General features: G+C 34.9%; 1 protein-coding gene across 2 annotated transcripts in view; it reads right to left on the minus strand.

The window, feature by feature from the left end:
* PCDH11X (protocadherin 11 X-linked) overlaps window positions 1–24228 on the minus strand; it is a 473826-nt gene that overhangs the window by 109327 nt on the left and 340271 nt on the right. For both annotated transcript variants that reach the window (XM_032196196.1, XM_032196195.1), the window contains exon 6: window positions 16949–17147. In XM_032196196.1, the coding sequence (XP_032052087.1) occupies window positions 16949–17147 (199 nt within the window). The remainder of the gene's footprint in view (window positions 1–16948; window positions 17148–24228) is intronic.

Below are 24228 nucleotides of genomic sequence, written 5' to 3' on the forward strand. Positions count from 1 at the left end.
TTATAGATGAGCAATTTCATCTTGTTTGTCAGTTAGTCACATCAACCTCTCACATCAAAGAGTTGCAACTTCTCAAATTACCAATGAATTAGAGAAAGGAAATCTACAAAAGGAGTCATTGCTAAAGGTTTGGTTATACACAAGCATGCACGTACTTCAAATTCATAACATGCTATGGTTGCTGAAGGCAACATTTTATACATTTTTTAGTATTTAGGATACTACAATCTTTTAAACTAATATTAGAGAATCATCTAAAAGTATCTGTCTAACAAAGAACACATCTACTGTTTTGTGTGCTAACAAAACTTTTCTTCTGTTCTATCTCCTCCTACTAATATAGCCAGATTTTAGATGTGGTTATATGTTAGCAATGGTCTTTTGTCTATTTCCTTTGCTGCTGAAAAAATAAGTAATCACCTCCACCACTCCAAACCACTTTATGACTAATTTATTTGCATTTATTCATAGAAGCTGTCATTTCTGCAGGTCTACCACTCTAGTTATTCCTTCCACTTCATAATGAAGTTGTGCCTGTTACACTGGTGAACTGAGTTTCCTAACTTACATCTTAGCATTTGTAATTGCATAGTATTGGTACTGATTTATGGATTGATAGTTCTTGTCATTAACCACTACTCAGAATTTCACTGTATTTAGTGCCAAAAAGCATCTGTCCCAAAGGTCTGTGTCATACATAACTTCTGTTCCGATGCAACTGTTGAAGCCCAATATTAAACCAGAAAATTCATCCTTCAAAAGTCTAACTAGAACACAATAGGCAGAGCAGGAATAACCAGAATCACACCTATACCAGAGACCTACTCAGTGATAGATAATTATTTAGATAAAATATTCACAGAAGATCCTGGAGGCCAAACCAGGGTCTTGCTGAAAGGTAATTAGATATGACTGAGGAACAGTGTATTACAGTTCCATTACTTGATGCTGAATAGGTGAACAAGTTGAAGCATACAAAAAGAAAAAAAAAAAAAAAAGAAAAACGAAAAAAGAAAGAAAGAAGAAAAGCTGTACTGTCTCACAGAACTGTTCTGTCCAACTTTTCAGATTTTTATTTTCTTCTCAGTCATTCTGAGAAGAATGACTTCTCAGTCTGTTATATATAAAATCAAGTCTGCAAATTACCCAGTTCAGTAAGGGTTGTGCATCTTTTTCCAGACAAATCGAGTACAATCTATGTAACGTTACTTTTACATATTATATATCTTACACATGAAGCTATAATTATTTTCACACCAAATAAACCAGAAGGTCTTCTAGTTCAAGATTCTCAAACAGCAATTTAGAAATACATTTTGCAACTGATATGTTTTCTGCAATGAACAGACACAACAGCAATAAATGCAAGTTCCATCAAGGACTCTCAAGCAAGCTCTCATATTCTCAAAAACATTGCAAGAAGAGTGGCATCCCACTTTTTAACTGTTCTCCTCCAGAAAAAGGAATTTGTGGAAACAGAACTACAAAGTTGGATAAAAATCTGAAATCTTACTGATTTTAGAATGAAGTCTGCTAAACACAACACTGTGTTTTCTTACTCATAGTTTCATATACATATCCTCTCAGACTGGGTTAATTTTTCCATTTCTATCTTCAATACTTGCAGTTATTCCTTGTACAGGAAATATAAGTTGCTGAGGCTGGCTTACAACTATTAAAAGCACATTAATGTCTTGAAAAAAATTAGCATTTGCATGATGAAAAACAGTAAGAACAGCCCAACACAACTTTTACACCTTTTACGGCAAACTTACAAGTAGAGATCACAGATCCTATAAAAATTTAAGCTAAAATATATTGTCACTAATATTAATGTTCATATTTATTATCCTTAATAATGGTTAACATTAATAGTGTGGTTGATTAAAATTAAGTAAAACTATATTATTGGATTTAATGCTAGATAGTACAGACTTGAAATAAGTTTGTATGTAGTTTGTATAGAATACATTTGTACATTTTGTCAACAGTAAACTGAAAGCCTTTTCTATTTTATACAGAAATGATCACTTAGATATGGATAAAATAGGCCTTTTAATATTTTAAAATATAGTAAGCCTTAATCTAAGTAGGTTTATAGCAAATATCATTAACAATCTCAAAAATGCAAAAAAAAAAAAAAAAAAAAAAAAAAAAAAAAAAGGAAGATTTTGGTCACCAATATTTTATTCTTAAAGATGGTTGACTTCAGTAGTGTTTGGCTCCAGTACAATTTCAGTTGTGCAAAAATACTGTTTTTCATAGCTGGAAAAGATAGACTTCTGGGCTTCCATTACAGACTAGAATAACCTTTTATTTTGTGTTAGATGAGTGTGAGTTCATGCACTTGCACAGTGCTGCAGCATAAACGTGCCTCGCAATTAACAATTTCTTATTTTCCCTCCAGAAAGAACTTGATCACATGCTAAGCAGGAAAGTGCTATGTTTATGAAAAAGGATTGTTTCACAGCAGAAATGTAACAGAAGCTGAGACAACACACATGATGTTCTATGTTCAAACACATTTTTGAATTACCACTGATGCTAAAGTATTTAAAAAAAAAAAAAAAAAAAAAAGTCTGTAAAGAGATTACTGTTAAAATATAAAGTTGATTATATTTATCTTTTTATTACCAAGGACATCTGAATAAAGATAGCATATTTTTACTGGAATCATCTTCTACCGCTGGAAAAAGAAACCTGTATTAAAATATGTCCCTCCACTATCTATCTAACTATCTATACATGCAAAAAGATGATGATAATTTGAGTAGAGTACATACGGAGCAAACAACTGAGAAGCAGGTATTTTGCCCCCATGCAATTTTTACAATGAAATACAAATATGTCTTATTTAGAAATATACACACTGACATTAGATTAAAAAAAATCTTTTTAAGATATGCTTCCAGCTTTTTCTCCCCCCCTTTAAAAAAAAAAAAAAAAAGAAAACAACAACAAATCACTTTCTTCCTTTACAGCAGCTTAAATTGAAAGAGAAATGCAATCTTTAATCTTGAGATACCCGTTCCTTTTTGTTTGTGTCATAACCTTGTTATTTAAAAGCAGTTCTTTTTATTTAACATCTTACCTCAGCATGCAATACGGTTATGGATCAGAGTACATCTGCTAGTGGGGAAAAGAACTGTGACTGTGAATTAGAAATACAGGCTGACTGGGTCACTGTTTCCATTCCAGCTTCTGGATCAAAAAAATCTCACTTTTTAAGGATAGTCCCCTATCCTTATGTCTAAAGATAAGCACCTCTGTGCTTCTTTTAAAATTGTGCATTAATAGAGAAAGAACAGTTAGTGCAGGATGTTCAGGATGTTAGACCCAGTTTCTGTCATTCACAGTAAGTACTTAGATACATTTGCAGTATGTGCTTAGAGTGTGATCAATTTTTAAAGTATAAATGAAACACAGTACTGTACTATATATTCTGAAGCTTTATCTGTGTTGCAGGTAAGAAACTACTTGTTCGTCTTCCAGTGCAGGAAGCTGTCTGGATCTGGTTTCCAAATTCACAGATTGGACCATCTGTAATTCAGCTTGCCAATCATTTGGCTAAAAAGACAAGATCTTTTCTGACATACAGTCTATACTAACCAAATAACCTAGAAAACTACTTAGGTAATGCCAGTTCCAGTTGAATAATACAGTGGATAATCTGCGTCTACATGTCAGTGGTAATCACACGCTCTGTCTGCAAGCTGCCAGTGTGCAAAGCACCAGACTGGGGCAAGCAAACAGCTCAGGCTGCACTTCTTGCACTTCTATTGTGAAATGGGGCAATGACTGTTAAGATCACCTTGGGGAAAAAAAACAAAAACAAAAACAAAAACAAACAAACAAACAAACAAACAACTGAGAGCAAGAGCATTATAATGATACTATTATTTTGTGTCAGTATTTCTTTAAAAGATTCTCAAGGAATATTAAGATGATGTGGTGCGGTTGCTAGCATTAAAATACACTGCAACCACAGCTTGGTGGTACACAAAAAAGTGTTATGAGAATAATTGCAGCTCTATCGGAGAGTTAAACACTTGAGATTTATTTTTGTGGTTATGAAACAAGAACAAACAAAACCCACATTTCACAGACTTGTTAAACTAAAGCCTTACAGAAAATGAGCAGCTACTGTTTCTTTTAAATTCATTCTGGAATTGTTACTGGGTAAAGCATTCTGTTTCCACTGAATAGTTGTGCAGCACAGCTGTTTATCAGATTCCTATTTTTTACTTCTTGACTTTTGACTATGATTTAGAAAACTATAGGGTTTTCTTTAGCCTGTAAAGCACTTTTTAACAAAAAATATTAATGTACCCCTATACATATCATCTTCTCTCCTTATTCAGCAAGGATAGTTATACAAAATAGAAAACATCTGCTTAACTGTAGTATAATTGCTCTTGAATTTACTAGATTAGAAATAGATGGGAGAGGTTAATGATGAATGCACAAAGGAGAATAGAGTTTCTTCAAGTATGTTTCAAAGGCAAAACAAAACCTAAAATTCATTATTTACATAAAAAATAAAATGAAAAAGGAATTATGAGGTAAATTTTATAATAAGTAAAGATCTCTTAATATTAATACTTTAAATTTTGTAATCCCTATAATAATTTACTCCTAACCCCAGAGCTAGAATAAATTCAGAGCATTTTCTTGTTTAATTTGCTCCCAAATATCTTGTCTTTCTTGGAATTTGTGGCAGTACTGTCTATCAGAGTGGTTGATTTTTATGTTGGTGCACTCAATTATCAAGATGTGGACAGTTGTCTCCTTGGCAATTTTAATCATGTTGTAAAGTGAATCTCTCTTTTCCTCTCCTTGCTTTCAACTGCTTCAGCTCTGTGAGAAGGGCTCTGATTGCAAGATGCCTGTCACAGCATGTCTTCTGTGTGAAACAAACACTACTCTGAAATGCTCCTTAAAGGCCTCACTGGATATGTCTCATCTTAGCTCAAAGACAGAAAATCTCCTGCTGCTTGCAGTGAGATTTAGTGAGTCAGCTTTCTTCTTACAAAGGCTGGCTGTTTCAAATAAACCAAGTGTACTCATTAAATTTATCTAGCAGTTAAGTATTAATGTTAGAGCCCTACTAACTATTATATAGCTGGTATCAGTAGCAAAGTAAGTCATAGTAACGTCACAGCTCTTTCCTTATCCTTTCTTCTATTGTGCCAGTTATAGGATTACAGAGAGAATAACCTTTCTGAAGCTGTGACACAAATTTGTCAACTTGCTCCATCCTGACACAAATTAAGGGCCAGGAGTCATACAATGATCCAGGCACAAACTCCCTCCACAGAAATACTTCACTGTATCAAAAACTCAGAAGAGTCCAGGAAAAAAAGAAAGAAAGGGAGGAAGGGAGGAAAGGAGGAAGAGAGAATTATCCTTTTCCAGCTCCAGAATAATTCACGGCATTGTACTTTTGAAATCTTTCTGTAGCTTAGCAGAGGTGATCAAAAAATAAGAACAAATTGAGGAGAAAATACCTTCACATTTTGCCAAAACCTAAGTATCTTGCAATTGTGAATCCTCAAATGGAAAACTGGATATTTCAATATCCAAGCTGATTATTTAACCTTTCATATTCTTTAGAACATATAAACCATAATTTCATTGACTCAACTCCTAAGTATCATACAACTCAGACCCCACACACAGACATAACCAAATGCTATTCCATTCATTGGACATAGCAATTAATGGTGAAGGAACTGTTTTATTTGCAGATCTTCTTGAACATGGATTTTTTCACAATACTGTGAATACATTCCAGTATGGGAGTAGGTCGGAGTAACAACATGCTGACTTGTAATGGGGCCTATGGAAAGAGCTGTTTACAATCTTCCCAAAAAGCAGAAGTAAGTAGCTAATTTTAGAGACAGATGTTTTAGAGCTCCGCCCTCAGCAGAATCTGTAATCAGTGATATTTGACCCCCAGGGGAAAAATTAGCATATGAATAAAGAAGAGCTTTAATATCAGTTGTATTATGCTAAAAACAGGTTTTGCTTTTATAGTTTTCAAAGTGCTTTCTCTCACCTTTCCTATTTCCCTGTTGCCATCGTTTTTCTTCACATGTACTGCTACCAAGTGGAAGAGGTTTTCTTTCATTTTCTAAAAAGTTCTTTGGTGTATGATCGGTATGTGACACGAGTAAAACCTTTGTAAGAGAAATGCTTGCTTTCTGTTAAAGTATTAGGTGAGGGCTAAACTCTATAGCATCTCATCCCAAAGAGGACTCATCTTCTGGGACACTGGGACATCAGTCAAGATAACCAGACCAAAAAAATAGCTATTTACATAGTGCCACTGTTCTTGATATGTCAAGGAAACAGTTGTTCTGGATGAGAGGAATTCAAGTACAATAGACCATACAGAATTAGCTGGCCAGGTCCTTATCCCAGAAACAGCATTTTAGCATTTTAGTTGTTGCTTCTGATTGTTACCTGGAGATAATTTTAATTTGAAACACTAAGGCTTTAAGTAGAACTTTAAAACGTATCTGGAGAAGCATTGCAGAAATGCTGCTTGAGAGTAGGACATGTCAGAAAAATATTTTGTTCTTTAAAAATCAAAAAGAAGAAAAAAGGGAATGTCTGTGAAATCCTGTTCCATCTCATTATCTCATCCAAGCCACGCTGTTTAGGCTGCAACAATGATGATCACAGACACAAGGAACACAAAAAACACAAAAACATTGTTTTAATACAATCAGCAAAATAGCGTTATTAAAATGCAAAGGTGCAAGCAACATTTGCCAGCTACTTTTAAAAGTAAAGTTAAACTAACTTCTTACTGTGAGACCCTAAGAGAAACAGCTGATCTAGCAGTCAGGTGACTCTACATGATGCTAGCCCACCACAGTAATTCACAGCACCATCAGCACATGTTCTGACATCACATCCACATAAGGCTCCTGCCTTTTCAAAGCATAATGAGTTACCCAATTCACATCATTCCTAGCAGTGTGATTGAATTTAGGGAATCCAATACAAGACAAGCTAACTACCTATTTTTACAGGATTAAATGAAAACAAAAAGACTTGATATGCAGTAAGAAACATTGCTAATACAGCATATATTATTTGTATAGATCAGCATCACATACATTATAAAAGTATGAGTGATCACTTCTACTGCAATTGTACTGGGAACATAAAACAAGTATAACAGCTGCATTGTGCTTGGAGCCATGCAAATACATAGCAGACGTGCTGCGTGTAATCCAGGGAGTTTACAATTTAATTTAAACCAAAACATGAAAATGGATATGTACAAATAACCAAGATAGCATGAGAGCAGGATGAAAATTATGAAAGGAACACATGATAATGGATAGTTCAATATTAGATCCTATTTCCAATCAAAATTCCACTTGCGATTGGAATTTCCACAATTCCAAGAAAAACATCAGATTAAAGGATGTTCATCCAGGACCACATCTCTACACAAACAAGGACTACAATCACTAGATGTGTTGAGTTGATCAAGTTTGTTTCAGCAAATGTTGTGACTTTAAGAGCACTGACAATTGGGAATATTCTTTGTTCAACTCTTCTTTTTAATTTCTAAGACACACTGGTAGCTGTAGACAGTTATTAAATATATATGCCTTGATATATTTTTCATTAATCACAGTGAAATCAGGTATTGAATTATGACACTTCAAACACAATTATAAACATGCAATTTTTCACATGGTTTAAGTCATCTAAAATACCAAAAAGAAAAAATAAAAAAGAGCTTTTTCTATATTTCTACCTTTAAAACAAGAACTAGTTACTAACAAATGTCTCAGTATTTCATATATTCAGAAGTTCTTCTTGGTGCTACTGATTGTCGTAACTTGAAAAAAGAAAGGAAAGGTAACTGACTCATCTTTTCTTAAAAATAAGAAACAAGTGAAAGTATGAGACAAAATAAGACAGACAGAAGGACATGAAGTGAATTGCCTCATGGCTCAGAAGTAAGAGAAACACAAATGTCATACGAACATTATTTTACTGTGTGGGTGGCCCAGTAAAATTTGGAAGTAAAGATAGGCTTATTGTCAAGAGAAGCCACTTCTTCCCTCTGATGGAGTACTCGCTTGAGCTGGGTGACTTGGCAGCCCCTGTGACAGCTGCTTTCGCTTGGCACTTGTGCCAGGTCTTCACACTTGTCATTTTCAAACACTGTGGACAAGATAAGGGATTGATTTGCTCACAGAGGTCTGGTTCTTCTTGATAAAGTTCTATCTCATCCATAACTAGATTTAAGATAGGTAGGATACACTCATCTTCAAAGCTGTCACTAGAAGGGAACTCTATCAATGACTTCAGCTTTCATATATTACAGATAAACTTTCCGTTTTAATCTGTGCCCTTTGTGACTTTTCAAGCTATCATAACCATCATACCCCTAAAATGTTCCCAGATTCAGGGTGCTCCGAATTAGATTCTATTTACCCAGCCAAACTTCAGGGCCACTATTTACTGCAAATGTGACAGCAAGTCAGATATGAAAGGAGTCTGAAAAAGTAGAGGAAAGAAATTTGTTCTGTCTCCACCTCTGCCCTGCCAGGCTGCTTGCCATAGTGATATATTTTAAAACTTTGATAAACCTCAAACAGAAAAAATAGGATTATCCATTACCATGTCAGCTTAAGTGATAACATAAATATATATCACAGAACATCTGCCACTAAATCACTGTTTATAGATGTCAGATCTCATTTATTATTAAAAAAAAAAAAAAAAAACAACAAACACACACACACACACACAAAAAAAAAAAAAACAAAACAAAACAACAACAACAAAAAACACAAAACACCACCACCACCACAAACCAAACAATTCAAAACCGTTCTTATTATTTCACAAGAAATGACTGCTTTCTAAACTGTAAGGTTGAGCTATTCTTTCTAATCTTTCTATGCAGAGTAACTTCTGTCATAAACCTCAGTCAAGAATAACATTAGATGGAATTCACAAACACAGTATTACTGTTTGCCTGAATTACTTCATCCCAGTATGTAGTCTAGAAGATACAACAGAGTGCTGGGGAGGCCATAAAGAGAACTGCTAGAAAATTTCCCCATTGATTCTGTGTGAAAGAAATGATGTATCTAGGAAAATGTGCCTTTATCTTCCTTATCTTCAAAAAGCAGAAAATGTACATCAAGGCTTTATGTACATCAGACATTGTAGTCTGATATCAATAAGAAAACATCGAAAACTATTTTATAGAAAATATTTTATAGAGTGCTCCTTTTTTACAAGAAGGAAAAGATTTTTAAAATCAGAGTTATAACAATTACAGTGATGTCCTCCTCAGTATGTGACTGTTAGGGTCAGCTGAGCTGCAGCATCTTTTTGTTTTTGTATTTCTTCATTTCATTCACTTTGTCCTTTTTTTATTTTTTTTCCCTTTGTGTCAGCTGCTTTAATGACACTTAAGTCAGGCACTCAGGGATCAAATTACCAAATTATGGAATTGTTTCTGAATATGCAATCTGTATCTCTTCAAGACCAGTAAAAATCCACTTGCAAAAGCTACTCATCTGCATCATTGTAAATTCACCTCTCCAATCTGACCTCTTCCTCACTCTCAAATCTCCAGTTATCAAGAATCTAAAGAATAATGGTTTGTTTTATAGAAGGCTTGCTTCATTGCATGTACTTATGACTAGTCAGTAATTTTGTTTTATATACAGATAGCTAAAACATCAGGAAAACCCACACTCTTGTCAGCCTCAACTGATGTTCCATACCGTCGTACATAAGGTGAAAAATTCTAAAGTTGCCATTCTAAAGGAGACATACTTTAAAATGTAGCACACCCTGATTTTGATTTCTGACCATTCCCCAACTTTTAAATCAAATGGCCACTCAGTATTTGCCCTCATGGTTTATATACATGCGATTCATGCTAGTGCTCTCAGGAGGTCATCAGAAAGGTGAGCATTTTACAGAGTGGTACAGTACTATAGTCAGCCTTTACATTCTCCCACCTACGTACAAGCTAATTTGATTAAAGGTAGAAGATCAATCAAACTCTGTTGCCTCAGAAAGATTAATTACCTCAGCACTTTCAGAATTAATAATTAGTGCACAGCCATGGGGATAGAAAAAAACAATACAGTAGGGGTAGAGGCACCCAGTGGGCAGATGTGCTACACTGGGATCTATTCTAGCTTAAGATTTATCATCTTTAATTAATGACAGAGTCTTCCTATTTATCTCAAATTCGATCTAACTGCTATAGCAAGTTTACAATTCAGCAATGACAGAATTAAAATATTACTGTTACATTTCAGCCTTAATGTGGAACTAAAAGCACACAAGAAGAGAACAAAACAATCAAAAACATAACAAACAAATAAATAAATAATCACATCATCTGGCAATCACACCTAGCCCCAGTATCTGGACAGGGAACAAGATACTCGAAATGCTATAATTTTATTTTTTCTAGTGCCCTGGCATGAGGTCTGAAGTCCAGCTGCCAGAGCAGTGTTATTGATGATGTATAAAGAGTATATTTCAGCAACTGCAGAGTTTCTGATTATCAGACAAGTCAGCATGGTCAAAAATGCAGCCGTTTTCTCCAGGGAGAGGGAGCTTCCTATCATCAGCTGTCTTTTGACAGTGTGCAACATTGACTCTTTCTTCTTCACAATGACATCAATGAGATTTATAGGATCCTGGATGGCATTACTTAGGCAAACTTCCCCTAGTGCCTGTGAATGCCAAGGCCACCAGCTTGGCTCCATCAGCCCATGCAGCCAGCAGCAGCAAGGCAAAGCCGCTCAGCCAGGCGATGCCATATGGTGCTGGGGCTGGAGGCAGGGGGGTAACACTGTACTCAGACTCAGCAAGCTCACACCGGCAGCTTTTCTACTGTGAACATAGAAAGGGGACTTCCTGGATCACAGGGTATATTTGCTGCTGTTACTGTGGGCATTCTGTTTGCCCCCTCAAAAATTTATCAGGCTTCTGTTTAAATTAAGTTAGTATTCTCATTCCCTGCTTCTCTACATACTGTTCTCAAGTTTGAAATCTCAGAATTTCTGGCCTCTGCTGGTTTATAGACGACCTATTCATTTGTCCATGAAGCAACTTGGTACTTCTTTTAGGCCAACACATTTCTCTTCCCTTATTCTTTCATATTGCTTGAGAGCAGTTCTAGTCCCAAGCCAGCCTTTAACTTGCAATTTAAAAAAGCCAATATTAATTCTTATTTCTGTGTATAGGCATCCTATTCCCTTGTTATTAATAATATTTCTTTACACCTGTTCATCAAGTGAGTTCTCTTTAACTTCTGAAGTCAGTCCTGTTTCTAATATTCCAGTTGTGGTATCATCATTGCCTTGTGGGTTGTTGTTTGTTTTGTTTTTGCTCGTTTTCCTCTGTACCAGGAATAAACCAGGATTTTTTCACATCACATTAGGTACTGATGATTTATAGCTTATCTTTGTAATACTCAGTTGTTTTTTTCTTTATGTCATTTTCTGCTGGTGATTTATATACTAGTTACATACACCAGTTCCTATGAGAAGGACTTGCAACTATTAGATTTCATCCCAGTGCTATTATTCCAAATCCTTAGCAAAATCCAATTCTTCTGTCATACACCTCCTTCTCCATATTTTCAGTGATGCTTGGCTTTGAGATAGCAGAATATTTAATTGACATGTCCCTACTTTTTAATGCCAAACTCATTAACAAAGATAATGAAGGAGATTTTTCAATTCTTTTATTAATGCGTCTTTTCCTTCTTAATTACTAATGCTCAACCTTAATGTCATAATGATAGTTATTAGGTCTTAAATCTATATAGACTAAAACTACACATGTTCCCCAATATTAAAAAAGTGTCACTGAAATGAGATAATAGAGCTAATATTGTACCATCCTTGGGAAATATACAACACTCTTTATTCTCTTCTTCATGCATATCTTAGTTTCTTTCTTGTAAACCTTTTCCAGTAGTGAAGCCTGGCCAAAGTGTCATTAGTCACTCAGAAGCACTTTTTTTTTTTTTTTCTTGACACCTTGTCTCTTAGAATTACAGAAAAACAAGGAAAACACTACCGGTTTTGATACTCTAGGAGGAAGAGTATCTCTGCTCCTCCACATGAAGGCGCTGAACCAACTATGACTTTTATTTCCATTACCGTAATTCTTCATCAGCCTGTTTTTGCTCCCAAAATCATCCTCCTTTTCAAAAATTAAAGCAAGGTGAAGATGTTCTTTTATTTTGGGGGAATAAAATTATTTTACCTTTAATAATCAACAGATGTCATCTTTGCTGCAAACCTCCTTCTTACATGGCTAAATAACCATAGATTAATGGATAATTCTTAAGACTAATTCTCTTGAAGTCCAATAATCATTTGAAGTGATCACAAGATTTGCCCTACCTGCTCATTCACTTACTTGCACGTCCACATGTAGGATTGGGGGACTGAACTTCTTAAATATATCTTTTTTTCTGACCCAAGGTCAAGTTGAACTCAGAGTGATTATTCTATTCAGTTCACCAAATAGCTATACAAATGCTTATGCTACCACAAGCAAAGGTGCAAGTGGGTTATACAAACAAGAAGTCAAACACATTTCTGGCAAGACCAGCTTGAAGTGACCATTATATTAAAAGTGCACATCAGTTTGCCTTTTAACCATCCTCTCCTTAGCTCTACCTCTTATGATTTTGAATACAACTTTCTTAAATTATTAGTCCCTTTTTTGTATAATCTCAATTCACGTTCAGTATCCTTATGGAGAGCCCCCTGTCCTTAAGATACCGATTTTGTCCTATTCAAAAGCCTGTAATCTCATTAATTAGCCCTTTAATTTTCAACTAGTTTTGTTTAAACTTTCTTTTTGCTTACAATTACAATTATGTAATTGCATATTATTTTCTATAAACAACTCTTTTTTTTTTTCTCTGTAAACTTCTATCATATATTCCTCTTATTCTGTCCAGTTTATTAGCTGAACTGGGTGTCTTATATTCTCCAAATGAAAGTAGGAAAAATAGTTTTTAGATTTTTTCATCTGGTAGGTGAAACGTGACACGGTGCTGAGGCTACAAGGAAGGAAAAAAAAAGAAGACTTTTTTTTTTTATTTTTTACAGAATCACAGAATGGTTGAACACCTAGAGCATTTTTAGAAGAAAAAAATAGCCAGATTGTTTCGATAAGGCTTTAAAAATATTAGAAGTTTGAAATTTTGTCATTAAAATGTTACACATTTATCCATTAACCAAGCATAATTGAAATTAATATGCACCATTTTCTTCAAACCTTTCTGTCAATATCACTCCCACTAAGTGGGCACCATTGAGAGAGAGTTTGCTGGAGAAGTCTAGCTAAAGAGAATTTTCTAAATTTTGCCTACTGTTGTAGTGTGTTTTGTATTCAAACACGGGGGGGGGGAAAGGTGGAATGGTCAAAATCACAGGCACGGGGAGTTATTAAAGCATCCTTGTAAGTTTCAGCAGTTTATTAACAGAGAATATTTTAACACCATACACTATGCTGTTACTTAAGGACAATGTTCTCTACAAACCTATGTGCATTTCTATATTACTATTAGTTTTTATTGGCATCTTTTCCTTAGGAAGCACCTACGGTAATGCCATTACTTCAGTATGCTTTGATGAGGAGGCTACAAAATTAAGGGAAGACAAATCATTTTAAATAGTCTTTTTCTAATTTTTATTAGTACAGACAATTAATTTTAAAGCTGTACTTTGAAATTGCTCATAGTTTTTTAACCCCTTTATACTTAGATCATGTAAAGAACAATTACACAATTAGAACAATTCTTACGCTCTTGCTTCAGTCGTATTTTGGATATGAATTTGTAAGGCTTCCTCTCATCAATAGTTCCCAGCTTTTTTTTTTTTTTAATTTATTTTATTCCAATACAACATCTTTTAAGTGCTTTTTTACTAGCAATGCTTTGCTATTGCTAGTAAATGGATAGTAAATAAAATCATTTCCAATAGTAGAGAAACAAATAAAACCAAAGAACTGTATTGAGGAAAAACAAGAGGGAGAAAACACCTCTGAATATATTCCTGTGTGAGGTGGCATCCGTAATCTGCATTCATAAACCACTTAACGTCCTAGTATTTTCTGGATATTATGGAAATTGTTTCATCCTAACTGTATCTGTTCTTGGTTGGCAAAGTTGAACTAAATTACCATCAGATGATTAATCAGGCTTAACATTTTAGACAGGTTTCATATTAAGATAGGTCAGATACAAGAGATCTTAAGACAGAATGAAGGCTATGGTTATTCTGCTGTATGAATTGAGGTATTTACTCATATTATCTGACTGTATATTCTTTTCACACTCTCTGTTTACATTAAAAACATTTTGGTCCATGAAACAAGAATAGAAGTACTTCAAATAGATTAAGCCATTTGAAAATAGATTTAGAATGATAGAATATCCCAAGTTAGAAGGGACCCACAAGGATCATCAAGTCCTGGAGCCTCCTGGCTCCACAAAGGATCACCCCAAAATTAGAGAGCATTGTCCAAAAGCATTGTCCAAATGCTTCTTGAACAACAGCAGTCTTGGTGCCATGACCACTTCCCAGGGAAGCCTTTTCCAGAACCCTTTCAATGAAGAACATTTTCCTGACATCCAGCCTGAACGTTCCATATTGCAGCTTCATGTCATTCCCTTAGCATGTTTTTAAAAAGAAACAAACAAAAGAGAACCCAAACAGCATGTTTGTAGTGGAAACTATCAGTTCACAATGGTCTCCACTATTTCACTGTTGACTAAATTTGCCAGACATGCACAGATGAGTGAAATGAACCTCAGTCTGAACACTTTCATAAATTGGAAAAGAAAATATTTTGGTTGCTTTTACCTAGTAAAAGTTCATTTTTAGCAGTACACAACATAAATATGCCGCGGGTCTTCCTTTTCTATTTTACTTAGTTGTATGAAAGCACATGACAGATATCTATTTATATCTATATGTTTTTCTGCCACTAGATGTTGCCATTAATATAAGCATAAAATGCTAAAAAGAACTGCAAACTACACTTTTAATACTGTAGCATCATGCTATATTGTGTCAATTAAATTGTTTCAAAAAGAAACAAGTTAGAAGGGCAAAAAATCTCCACAAAATGTAAATGCTAATTCAACTGTGATTTTGAGTTCAAAACTGAGCTGTCAGGTAATTAGACAGGTGATTAAACTTTCTTCAAATTTCACACTTGAAAAGACATCAGGTGCCTGCACAGTGATATGTGTCAATGAGATTCAGATGTCAAAGCTATATTGGTTTTAGGCCAACATTTTAGAAGAGTCATGAATAATATTTCTCCTACAATTGCAAAAAATGAGTTAAAAAAGCACTGGAAGTCCAAAACCCAAGCCTCTTTAAATAGCAAGACAACATTCACATGCCTGTTCTAACAATTCCCACGCACCATGCCCAGTGTACAAGAGGAGCCAAATGCTAAGTTTATGTACAACCTGCTCACTTCAGTAAAGCATAAATAAGAGTTACAAAGAACAAAAGAAGGATGGAGCTGGAAAGCAAATTCAGATCATGTGTATGCATGAAAAAGCAGAACATACAATATATATCTGCTTTCTTTTGGGGTATATGTGTAGCCCCTTAAAATCTCATTCTATGAAAAATTCAGCTGGACTGTCTAAAATATTCTTAAGGGTATATTACAGCCTCAAATATATGAACACACAGAGAACCAAACAACGAGTTACATTTTCAGCAGAATATGCAAAACTTCTGCTGCTTCTTGCCAGCTGTCTATCAACTCAGAAAAAAAAATCATAATCTGGAATTACTTCAGGAACCAGTTAACTTTACAAAGTTTTAAAAGTTTAAAACCGAGGATCCCCAGTTAATAGTTCAAGACCTAAAAGAAAAACAGAGAGAGGACCTCATCTTTGCACGCAAGGCCCTCAGACTCTAGTCTCAAGCAGTACAAGGCAAAGACAGCAGCATGGTTTCCAAAAGCCAAGCTGAATTTATTAGAGGCAGCTCTGAGTCAGAGCTAATGCTCTCTGCTGGATGCTGTATTTGCCAGTGCAGAGATGTAACTACCTTTTCACAGAGCTATTCCAACTGCATTGGACTTACTAATTCATTCTTCATGATATAATAAAGCAGCTGTAATACACCTTTTGGGCCAAGTTTTGCCCAGAACAGATGTATTTCCAAATCACTTATTAGGCCTCTAACAAGGCCTTAGAGGTTTCCACACATTCAGGTGTCTTTTTATCAATGGCACAGTTCAATTTAATCCAGATAAAGAGCCCCTGGACAATTAACAGTTGCCTGTACAGTGGAGTTTCTAAGTGGCTATCATGTCAAGGCAGAGAAAGCAAAACTAGTATCTATAGTTCTAGCATGGTCCTGAGCTCACCTTGATTTGCATGTTTTCGATGTCATAAAAAGCCAGTGATAACTGCTGAATTAAGTCGTATGACATACTTTCTTGAGATAATTACTACATATCACAGTTGCTCTCAAAAGACAAATCAATAAACCTTTATTTCTAAAGACTGTGGTGTCATTCTGAAGTTCTTTGTGTTAAACACACTAGTGCGCACGTTAATGTTGGATAAAGAAACATATAAGAAAGCATAAACTCCCTAGGAGCAGCATGTATGATTGCAATGGCAATAGTGTTAACCTCATCAGAAAGCTCCCATACACACAGCACCTCAGATCTATAAAAATACCAGGTAATCCATAAGCTCTTTACAGCTCAAGACTGTTTCATTCCCAATGGACATACTTACTCTGCATTTTTAGAAATGCAGGGCTTTTTTGGCCATGTTAAAATCAACATTCAATTATAATCACTGCCTTAAATCATTAAATGTCAGAAAGGGGCTTCTTTTTAATGACCAACACAACCAGAGTTCATCACTTACTGGACTCGGGGTCTGAGTTGCCATCTCCTTCTGTCCGGCTGTTGGGTGATGCTTGCTCATAGTACTCCTCCTGGGGAAAGCCAAGGGGCAGAGGGTGCGATGTACTGGCACCGCTGGCGGGTTCGTGGTCTCCAAGCCCACTGTCACTGCAGCTTTCCTGGGAGCCATCTGGTAGGTGAAACGTGACACGGCGCTGAGGCTACAAGGAAGGAAGAAAATTATATGGTTTCTACTACAGTATCAGTAATTGCTTAATGCAACCAATTTAGGAAATGTATTATTTCAGTTATCTGCTGAAGACACATTATCTACAGTTGTGCACAATTTCAGGCTTTCATGAACAAGCAGCCTGCTTTCAAACCTGCTTCACCTGACAGCATTGCTTTTTTCTACGTTTTAAAAATGTAAGACCTGATGCAAAATGAAAGACAGCTCAAACTAAAGAGATTCTGTCAGACTTCACAAGTCTTTGGACACCTTTTGTATATTGACTTGGAGATTTCAATCATTTTTTGAGGCTCAATTTATTTCACTGCTCAGTTTTATAGTTTTCAAAAGATATTTTCTTTCCTATTAAAAGCTGCTCCACACTTTGGGGCCTAGAAAATGTGACACACTTCTAATATTGTTGTATTCTTCCAAGTCAGAGAAGGAACAAACAATAACATGCCTTATGCATTGAAAACAATTTTAATAGGTTTTGCACATCCATTCAACTAATGAATTGAAAGTAGATTCCACTTCTCTGCTTCAGACATTTCATTACAATCCCTTTGATTTCCTTATAACACAGATCTATGTCTTAACAGTAAAAGACTGGAAGCTGGGAAACAGACGAAGGAAAGCTGCCACAGTATGGCTATTGGCTTGAAGAAAGGGTCAGGTGAATAAAGGACCCAATGCATCAGGTACAGGACAACATTTTCATTATTACTGAAAGGTAAATCTGTCACAGCATTTTTATATATAGGAACAAAGAAAAAAGCAGATCTTCTAGTTGTGTCTTGGAAAACATGGGACACAAATTTTAAAAAAAAAAAAAAAAAAAAAAAAAAAAACACAATTTGAAATGTACTTAGCTTAATATTCAAAATCTCATTTGAAAGGCTATGCAAAACTGTCCAGTTCCAGAATTGCTAGGATTAGTAATGGTGGAGAGCCGTGCAATTATGCAGAAAAAAAATGCTTACCTATGTATATGTATATTATATATACTGTGTTTATAGTACAGCTATATACTGTGTTTATACTACAGCAGATGTTGTCAGATTTGGTCACTATAGGTGAATGCCATCCATTGTATGAAGGGTTTGCTAAAAAGTGAATGAAGTTCATCTATTTTTCAAAATTTCTTCCACTGTGACATTACGTATGACCAAAGACAGCTGCAGCATAGTGTGGTACAGCCAAGAAAATGGCAAGATCAACTTTACCTATGTAATTCCTGACAGATGTGAGTCAAAATTGTTCTTAAAACCTACCAGTAGGAAATTTACTGCTTTTCCAGAAAGTATGTTCTAGTGCTTCACCATTACTAATGGATAGGTTTTCTTTTAATGTCTAACCTGACTCTTGTTACAAAATAAATCACTGCTACAGTCCCATCCATCATGGTCTGGTTATCTTTCTGGTATTTGCCACTTTAGTCTATTTCAGAATAAGCAGACCTTACTATTTCTGTCTGTCTTCTGTCTTCTGGTATTTCTTAGTGTTCTTCCCTGCACACATGCTCTCATATGCTTCTCTGTGCACTACTCAAAACTTGTTACAGAGATTCAGCTGAGATCTTCAAAGCGTGGAATAGAGCTGAAGGATCATTTCACATCCCCTACAGGTTCTACTACTGCTTCGTCTTCTTCAAGGAATGTTTTCCTTGCCAACCACTACAAGGTCCTTTTCCAATGATCATTTGGGGGCCACCCTTTCTGGTGTGTGCCATTGATTACTGCAGCCTAAGTGCAGCACTTTGCATTTGTTCTTTCTGGTATTCTGTTTTTTCCAGATGATTTCTTCTGTTGATCTTTAAGTATAATGTGTGTTCCAGTCCTGCTTTCTGAATCAGCTCTGTACATTTACCAAATTGTTCTATTCTCTCTTATTTGGCAGTAATCTAAGAAAAAAATGGACAGATCAAGCCAAGGAATAAGGTGAAGAGCTCTAGAAACAATTATCCCTCATCACACAGGATGGAAAGGGACAAGGATATCCATCCTGGGATTGCAGGAGCAGCCTTAGGTAAATCCACTGGGCAAAAAAAATAAAAAATTTGCAGGCAGTGAACAGTTCAGAGCTAAGTAGCATACCACCACCCCAGTTTTGGTATCACCAGAAGAATCTTATTATTAAACCCTATAGCTAGTTGTCTGAAGCTGATCCCACAGCCATAGCAGGGCTCTGTGAAGAGCTGCTTGGGACAGTATTCTTGCTCATCCTGCCACCTATATGATCCTTCTCTCACCTCACATGGGTGGAGATACTTGCAGTGTCTCAGAATGGTCCAGAAAGACAGATGGATCCACAGAAACAACCAATATGATTCATCCTATTCTACTTCTTAACTGGCAATTGCCGGTTAAAATATTCCTCAAATGTTATCAGCCCAAGTGTTAGATTTAGATACCAATATTAGTTTTTGCAATAGGCTGGGAATGCAATTATTACTATTATGTACAATGAGGATTCACTGAGTTTACACACGTGAATATTTCTGTTTGTGGTTTGTAGTCAAAATACAGCAAAAAGTCTTAGCAGCTGAAGTAAAGGAGACAAGAAAGTAATGAAGTTATTTTATTAACTTCCTAGCTCAGTGAGAAGAAAAACAAAATCCATGCCCCCCCAAAAGTTTTAAATCTCAAAAAGTATCCCCCAAACTAACCATAAAATTCTAAACACTTAGTTACATAAATTGAGGTGTTATTAGTAGGAAAGAAGAAAAACACATGATTTTAAATAAACTGGAATCAGCTAAAGGCTCATGATTTTTATTTTGATAGCGTCCCTGGATAGGTCATACCTGATAACACTGATGACAGAGTACTGTCAAAAAAAAAACAACACACAACAACAACAAAAACACATCTCTTTCTCTACATAGCAGTGCTACCTTTTCTAAATTCGTGTAGACATCAGACAATGATCTGGAACAAGTCATTCTAATAACACTTTCCCAAAAGCTGTGACTTATCTTCTGTCACATTTATTTTTTAAATTTCCTCCTTGAGGCATTCAAATTTCAATTTATAAGATTACAAATTATCCTTAGACTCCAGCTGCTTTTCTGTTTATCTCCAAAAAGAGTTAACACTGATAGTAATAGAATAACATGGATTATGGTTTGTTTTATTTATTTGAATGACAGTATATTTTTTTTCCCGAAAAGAGAAAAAGTAAAGCAAAACTTTTATGTATTCTTAGTGTATTTCAAAAATGCTGCTGTAGGTAGGAACTTCTAATACAGACGGTGAGACTGATAGGTAAAAAAGAGGGGAGAATTTAACGAAAAGTGTCCAGTATTATACATTTGCTCTGATATATTCAGCAGTATTAAATTATTTTTTATTGTTCTGAAGAGAATTTTGCTTCCAGAGATGTCATGAACCCAGCCACAAATTCTGTCAGAGGTCTCATATGGTATCCAAAAAAGAAATGCATTTTGTAAAAGCAGGATGTCTGGAGGGATCAAATTATCTCAGAAGACCTCAAACCTTTTACTCCCATTATTGAAATTTATATGAAGACTGATCAAAGCCCCAAACTATTCTGTGTTCAATCTTTCATTACAATAATTAGGCTGTGGCAGAGGGAATAATAAAAGATGAGCCTAAGTAAATAGCTTTGGATACACTGAAGGGATGATTTCTAGAATTATACACCAGGGGTTAGCCAATTTATAATCAAAAACTGAAAAAAGGTAATAGAAAATGCAGCAGACATAAACTGAAGAACATTAAACTATTAACCTTATTATCTTCATTCACTGAAGCAAATTAATATCTTTTTAAAAGGAGATCACAAAGAAAAAAATAGTGTTTAATTTATATTGAATTAATTATGTTATTTAGAAGATAATTCTGATTTAAAACAGACCTTAGTTAGGAGATGCTCTAAAATAGCATGAAAATAAAACAAAAGGACTACTTTAGTATGTTTCTTCACTACTATGCAGACAGTGAACATAGAAACATTCAAAATATTTTTTAACTTTAAAATCTATTTTCTTAGTTGCTTACATCTTTCAAATGCTAGGAAAGTATGAAATAAATACCTTAAATAATTTAACAATAACTATCTTCAGCTATGACAAGTGCTAATTCTATTCTTAAATAAAATCTCCAAAGTATAACTTCCAACTCTAATCTTTATAGACTTTTTTTTATATCACCTTTCGTTCCATAACTACAATCTTTTGTTCCATGTGTTTCGACAGAGATATACAGTGTGAAATTCTCAGCAGCTTAAAAGGATCCAACCCCAAGCCCAATGGAAAACAAATTTTCCTCAAAAAATTTGAGGAAAATTTTTCCTTTAATTTGAAACTCAAAAAGAAAGCCAGTATTTTTTTTTTCATTCTCTAAATTTAATAGTGTGCAATATAGCTACTACAGTCCAAACAGTTTCTATCAATTGTTTTCCAAGTCTGCATTTCACATACTGATTTGCAGCACAGAACATTGAAGCAAGATACAACTTCAAGGTACAAGTCACAACTTAAAAGATATAGCACTCACAATGTTTTTTTCTTTAAAAAGCATTATTAAAAAAAAAAAAAAAAGTAAATCAGTCCTTTGAAGATCTGAAGGACTCTTTTCCACATAAAATACAGTTCAGTTTCACATTCTTGAAACTTAATTATCTGTATTATAGCAAAAAATAATGAACAACAAATCAGATCTTCACTCTAAAGTTGTTCATGAACTGATTTTTTTGTTTGTTTGTTTTGTTTTTAAGTGATAGTATTAAATCCATGTAAAATAATAAAAATTCTTGGGCATTTTATGTCCCTGTTCAACCAAGGGATCCTACATTTTTCTTAGTTTATTAGAGAATTTTCTACTCTACAAAATCTCTTCCAAATCATGCCCCAAAAGCCAAGTGCGTAAGACCAAAACTCGGGAGCTTTCCAAGCTCGCTGCAGAACATCACAATCTTGGAGTCATTCCAGCAAGCTGGAAGTATGACATTTACAGAATTCATTGCCGTAAGGTGTTGTGGATGAAAAAGTTTGCATGGTTCAGGGGGAAAGATCCCCCGGGGTTTACTCTGAGCAGACCATGATAACAGCCTGCCTTGAAATCAGTCTGAGCCTGGGAGCACTGGGAGATGTCTCATATATTCTTGCCCTGTTTGTAGCCTTCCCTGGGTACATTTGTGGCCACTGCTGGACACAGGCTAGATGAAGCCTTGGTCAGCATGATACTGACAATTACATGTGGACAAACATTACAGAGAGGCTAAATTACAGTATTATTGATACTGGATAACAGTTTAAGCCGAATTCCATATATATATATATATATATATATATATATATAAGCACATACATATTCTATATAGAGATAGATGCATAGATAAATAGATAGACAGAATGGAGCCCATTATCATTTAACACTCAAATGAGAATAGCTTCTAAATTTTTGCCAACACTAACCTGTATTTTCTTTTGGAGTATATATAAAGATGCTGAACATTTTTGGTCACCAATATTACACACAGCTAGAAACACTTCACTAATAATAAAACCACTATTGTAACCACCTTTTAAGATTTAGCTTTTAAGATTTAGTTTGTTTTAAACATTTCTTCACTATGGCCTGCAATAGTCCTGCACAGGACTGTTTTTTTGAAAAGAGCAAAATGAAGGGCTTGTCTTTTGGGAGAAGGGGAGAGGCAGTGCTCATCAAAGTGGCAGTATCCTGCTGATTTGATTATTATAAATTCAGGTTCAAGCTTTGTGGACATTAAAGTCAGCATTTTCCCCATCTCACAAGAAAAAGCAACCCCCCCAATTATTGCCAATACTATCAGCCTTAATTGTCATTTCATACAGATCAAGCTTGTTAAACCAACCCCCTTTTTTATTTAACATGTGCAACTGTATCAGCTACTGTTCTACTATCAATTGCATCCTTTTCAGCTTCTGATATTCAATATGCTTGTCAAGTCAAACAGACTTTCTGTTCTCCTGGTTTACCATATTTGTTTTTAAATACTGGCAAAACATTACATTTCAGATACCTAAAACTTCAGAAACCCAATATAAACCTGTGTGATTCAGAGAGCTCCTTTTGACATTCTTGTTATAATTTTATCTAGTCCTCCTGATTTAATAATGGGTATCTTACATCCTCACTAATTACTAATGGAAAATACATCATCTGGCTTCTTTCAAAAGAACAGAAAGCTTTGATAAATACTTTTACCTTTCATCACTGTGATTAACATTCTGACTGTTCCAGAGTAATATGAGACATGTAAATAGTTTTAGGCTTTCACTCATTACTGATTGAAATAACTCCTTTCACTTTATTAATTTATTTAGATGCAAGAGGCATAATCTATTAATTTTGATAAGGCAAATGAAAGCTTGGTTGACTGCCCAGACAAACACAAGTTAAATTTGGATGACTACCCTATTCAGATTTGTAGTTTTTAAATGAAAGAATTACTTTCTGTTGCAAAATAGTGGAACATAAGGTACCCATTTTCCTGCTCAAATGGAAATTACTTGCAACTGGGTTCCCTCACACACATAGTTGGCAGAAGTGATGAGAAGTAATCTTGCAAGACTGTCTTTGAACAACACAGGATGCCTTTTAAAAACTATACCTATACACCCCATAAGCATTTCTTGCAGGCATGTGAAATTTTACGTAACTGATACAAAGTAAAAATTTCATATATTTTATCTATTAGCTATTGATTTCAGGAGTAAATTTTTATGAATGCCATTTTTCACTGCAGTAACTAGAAGCTGCACTGATGCTTCCATCTTACTTTTGCAGCAAAGAGGCCATTAAACAAACTCATTAGACAAATCATTGCTGAAAAAAAGAAACAAAAAAAAAAAAACAAAAACAACCATTAAAAACCTGGAACTTCACAAACTTCTGCCTGAGAACCTCAGTGGATGGTTATTTTCAGAATCTCATCCCCCTTGTACCAGAGTGTTTCTAATACAACAATTTCCAGTAACATTTAATAATTGAATTGATTTTTTGCACTTCTCAACATAACAACAAAGAACTGAAATAAAAGAGCAAATAAAACTGAAAATAACATTT

Source organism: Aythya fuligula, chromosome 13 (assembly GCF_009819795.1).
Source record: "Aythya fuligula isolate bAytFul2 chromosome 13, bAytFul2.pri, whole genome shotgun sequence".
In the NCBI taxonomy this organism is placed as follows: Eukaryota; Metazoa; Chordata; class Aves; order Anseriformes; family Anatidae; genus Aythya; species Aythya fuligula.